General features: G+C 31.2%; 1 protein-coding gene across 2 annotated transcripts; it reads right to left on the bottom strand.

The window, feature by feature from the left end:
- Nucleotides 1-1,696: 1,696 nt before the first annotated feature.
- Nucleotides 1,697-4,607, bottom strand: LOC109815198 (F-box/FBD/LRR-repeat protein At1g13570). Of its 2 annotated transcripts, XM_020379842.3 has the most exons (5): nucleotides 4,449-4,607; nucleotides 4,200-4,238; nucleotides 3,015-3,857; nucleotides 2,621-2,776; nucleotides 1,697-2,156 (listed from the first exon to the last, which is right to left on the bottom strand). In XM_020379842.3, exons 2-5 carry the CDS (start codon nucleotides 4,200-4,202, stop codon nucleotides 1,884-1,886), a joined length of 1,275 nt encoding a protein of 424 aa, XP_020235431.1. In that variant the 5' UTR covers nucleotides 4,203-4,238; nucleotides 4,449-4,607; the 3' UTR covers nucleotides 1,697-1,883. The 2 variants fall into 2 exon arrangements, with proteins under 2 accessions (XP_020235431.1, XP_020235432.1); XM_020379843.2 differs by lacking the exon at nucleotides 4,200-4,238.
- Nucleotides 4,608-4,862: the final 255 nt, after the last annotated feature.

Here is a 4,862-nt window from a genome sequence, read left to right on the forward strand (position 1 = left end):
CATACGCTTGCTAGCTGGGGTGTACGGAACCTAGGTTCCGCTGTATTTTGGAGGAGTCCTCCAGACTTTATCCTGCTTTCATTAGGGAGAGACTCTATGTCTTGATTTTGTCTGTTCGTTTTAGTTTCATATTTTACCAAAAAAAAAAAAACTCCTATCAACACAAAACAAAATAAAGGAATGAAACGCAAATAAAAGAAAATGAATCCAAACAAGAGGAAAATAAAAAGATGCACCCCTCAAAAAGTTGAAATTCACATTTACATTTAAAATCTTTGGTTAAAGATTTCATATTGGCTAATTTCAAAAATAATAATTTTTTTTAGTATTTAGTGTGATGAAATTACGGTACTTTTTTCTTTATATTATTTAATTTTATAGTTATTTTATTGATATTGTTTTATGCAGTCCGACCAAAGTTCAGGTATTAAATCCTAAATCAATGTTTTTATGGATTTAATAAACATTTTAGTTTTAAAAATATTGCTTCTAACTGTGAGACGATTACTTACTAACACTTTTATTCTCTTTAATTTGGATTTTTGTGCAATTTTAATCTCCTTATGTCTTTATTAAAGTTAATCAAGTCTTCTTATTTTAAAAATTAGGCAAATTTAATCCTTTATTGATTTTCTACTGCTTCATTTATATCATATTATTTTTATCTAAATATTTGAAGAATTGTGATGAATTTGGGATATTAAATTGTTTTAGAAGTTTAAAAGTAAGAAATTTAGAGAAAAATTGGAAGAAAAAAAATTAAAAGATTTTATAAGATGTATGATCATGATTTAAAGAGGCAAAATTTGTAATATTTTATATTTTAGATTACATTTGAATATTTTAGTTTCAAAGAAATTAATATGAATGAAATTTATTTAATTGATTCAATTTAAAAAATAGTAACGAATTTTAATCACTAAAAAAATAAATGAATAAAATGACATATTTTATCCTAATTGAAAGGATTAAAAAAGCAATTAAACTAATAATTTTCACTGCAAAATGCCATAATTATTGAAGGATTCCGAACAAATATGATCCATAATTAGCATATTAATAATGTGCTTGGAATAGTTCTCAAAATTAGATTACTTCATTAATAAATTAGATGAATAATTAATTATAATTTAAATAAAATTTTGATTAAATAAGTTTGGTGAAAAAAAACTAAAAAATTAATTTCATTTAAATATAACAAAATAATCAACTTTTGTATAAGAAATCTACTTAAAATAATCATAAACTTGAAATTTTTAACTTCATAAAAACTTTCATAAAAAAAAAAACAATATTTATATATTCATGCTGGTGTACCAAACATGAAACTTATTTTATAAATAATTTTTTTCTTAATAAACAGCTAAAAGTGAAAATCTAATATACCTCAAACATGCTCTAAATTTCAGCCAAAGAACCAGATTATGTGACGTTTGATATACTTCAACAAGATGAATCTAGCCAAAATATAAATCCCACGTATGTTTCCATTCCAAGCTTTCTCTAACACAACAGAAAATCAATGCCCACATTTACTCTAGTCTAACCAAACAACCAAAATATGAAAAACTGGTTTCGAAAGTTTCTAGTCACAAATCTGTGGGTCATTATCGCTAGCAAATTTATACAACTCTACTTGCACGCAATTTTTTTACTTTGAAATTTTACATATTCGTGCTTATTGGCAAAAAAATAATAAAAAAAAAATTCAAGCTGTAATGTAACATAATTAAACGTCATATCAGCAAAACCTTTCCCTACCATAGACTGCCAAGGGTTAATAGTTACCATGGTATGCACTCACCACCACAATTAAAAATTTAAAAGGACAAAATGGTTATATATTATATTATATATATACATTTAAGAATTCAATAAAAGCATTAGCATTCCAAGTAAATAATTTCAGCTCGTCCTGAGGCTCTTCTAAACCGCAAGAGTTCTTTCATCAGTTCTGATCCCACGTTTGAAACAGGTTTCACAGTCATCCTTTCTAGCACAGGTGAGTATAGAAGCAGAAAGTAGATAAAATCTAATTCTCGTTTGATACCAGATATACCATCTATCTTCACATATCGCAGTTGCATGACTGGACAACTCAAATACACGTCTTCCCAACATGTGTGTGACAGAACAGTCTGCTCCTCAGTTCGAGCCTGCATGCAATCACAATTCACCAGTGCAACTGGTTTACTTAGAAACCCATACCCCTAAAAGACTATATCCACAACTTAAAGATACCCCACAAATGCACAAAACTAAGAGTCTATTTAGATAAACTTCTCCAGAAGTACAACTAGGAGAAAAAAATATGATAAGAAATTGAAATAAGTTTCTCCATAAGTTAAAACTATCTTATGTATAAATTAAAAATAAGATTTTGGAGAAGTTAATAAAAGAGAGATTTTACAAATTAACTTATATATAAACTAATTTTAATTTGTGAATAACCTTATATCATTTTTCCTTCCTAATTTTCTCTCCTAGAAGTGCTTATGGATAAGTTCACCCAAACACACCCTAAACTACTTTGAAAAAACAAAATCAGTACGTGCAACTACAAGACAGTCAACATTAAGCAAAGATAAGTTACACTAAGTAACTTATAAGGAGTACTTACCAATATTTCTAGTTCTTGTAGATTAGGCGAGCTTCTTAAGAGGCAAAGAGCAGCTGAAATTTCCTTCGAATCATTGAAGTTCATTCGTATTGAAAGATAACTTAGATCCATGCAAGGTCTTGGAAGCTTTATTGGCACAACCCCCACTGCCAAATACTGGAGCAGAACCAAGAAACAGAAGAATGGCTCACGTCAGTAATCAGTATATAATGTATTTAATACTTAAATACGAATAAAGGCACACACATGAGCATGGTTTGTTCGTAGGGGAAAAAACTATATTATGGCAGTCCTATAGTCTTATTCAACATTTAAGGGATCAAGAAATTGACATTATTCACAGAACTAGAAGAAATGCTTTGGCAAAGTGATACTATGACTATGAGCATCGTACCTTTAAAAAATAGCTTTGAACCTCTAGCCTTTGTACGTGATGCAGGTGAACAAAAAAATTTAGCATATTGCTAGAACTTCCATGGAATCTACTTTGATTGATTTCGAAATTCAAATACAAACCGATGGATACCACAGCTAACTGGAAAGTATTCTCAAAGCTGATATCCTCAAATTTACCTCCAATGTCAAAAAACAGGAGATTCGGAGCATCAATATTAAGATGACTGAAACCATCAAAGTTCATCAATGTCAACCGTTCAAGCAGAGGGCAGCTGGTTATCAAGTTTTCAAAAACATCTTGAGCCAAGGTAACATGTTGCAGATCGAGACTCTTCAAGTTCTTGAAGCCTTGAAATGCTGATGGAGGTTTAAGCCAACAATTAAATAATTCTAAATGTGTCAAACTTTGACAAGAAAACAAACACGAGTGTATCTTATAGCGTTGGCCCTTCCAGATTTCCAGCACAAACTCTTTAATAGACTTTCTGCATAGATGAAGTGTCCATCGATCAATATCAGCCACACCAATGAGATCGCGGTGGGAGAGCTTGAACCTGTTGATTGGCCCAGAATGGAGTAGCAGTACATGATCTATAATTCTCAAAAGCTTGCTCTTGATAATCATATGGTCCTGAGAAGCCACAGTGACACATTCCTTATCGAACACAAGATTCGGCAGCATGGCCCATTTGTACCTCCATTTGCTAGACAAAACACTTGTTCTCACTGCTTCTCTAATTGACAAATGTGACAGAATTTGGTCTATTATGTGTCCTGGTAAGCAACTGAGTCTGTCTGGTTCCACATCAGTTAGGCAAGGAGACTGGGGTTGCTCTCTCCGCTATATTCAAGTTCAAACACAACACATGAATCAGATAACAAACTAGGTTACCACATATGAACAAATTCAGGTCCACCGACAACCTTAAAACAAAACCCAAAATTTGGGTCCTGTTATATGCTAATGTAACTACATTAAACCAAAACAGCATCATAATTATCTACACTTTGTGAATTTAAATCTCAAGCGGGAAGCAAATTTTCTTGAAACGTGCCTAAACAAGCATAATACAATTACACCCAAAACACTAGAACACATCGTATGTTGGTCAAATGCCTGAGAATTATTCCATTACATTACACGCAAAGAAAATTCGAAATTCAAAAATCGCTAGGAAGTTACCATGTCAAGCTATAAGTAATTCGCCCGGCAAAGTGATTGCTGCAACAAAAAAAAAAAAAAAAAAAAAGAAGAAAAAAAAACCTTGAATGTAACAATCAGAGTAAGAATACTCAAGTAGTGAAAGGGGTTTGGGAATCGTAGCAGAATTGAAATTTTTGAGGAATGAGACTCACACACAGTAAAACTTAAGTGAATGAAAAACAAAAACCAGTGAAGTAAGAAGAAAGAAACAAGAAGATTCCCAAGTACCTGGGATCCTAGAGAGACAAAGGGTTAGATCCGGTGTTGTTAGAGTGAATTGAATTTGGGATTGTGGGTATAAGGATCAGCTACTACAGTGTTGAAAGTTTTTGTTTCTGAGACCTAATTGGAATTGGAGATGAAGAGGTACAACAAAGAAATAAGATTATTGCGTAATCCAGGCCCATCTCAACTCTTTTCTTTTTTACTTACATAGGCCCAATGTATGTAACTATTGCGTCATTTGTTGCCTATACTAACTACTTCATTATTATTACTATTGTTATTATAGTTGGTTTTGCTTTTTTGTTTTATATATATATAGGAAGCATATCAAGTGAAAGAAAATTTATTATGAAAGATAAAAAGGTTAAAATATAACTTTTAGATTAATTTTTTCTCATTTAATATGCTGAAATTTGG

Source organism: Cajanus cajan, chromosome 9 (genome assembly GCF_000230855.2).
Source record: "Cajanus cajan strain Asha chromosome 9, NIPB_CcT2T_4, whole genome shotgun sequence".
Taxonomy (NCBI): Eukaryota; Viridiplantae; Streptophyta; class Magnoliopsida; order Fabales; family Fabaceae; genus Cajanus; species Cajanus cajan.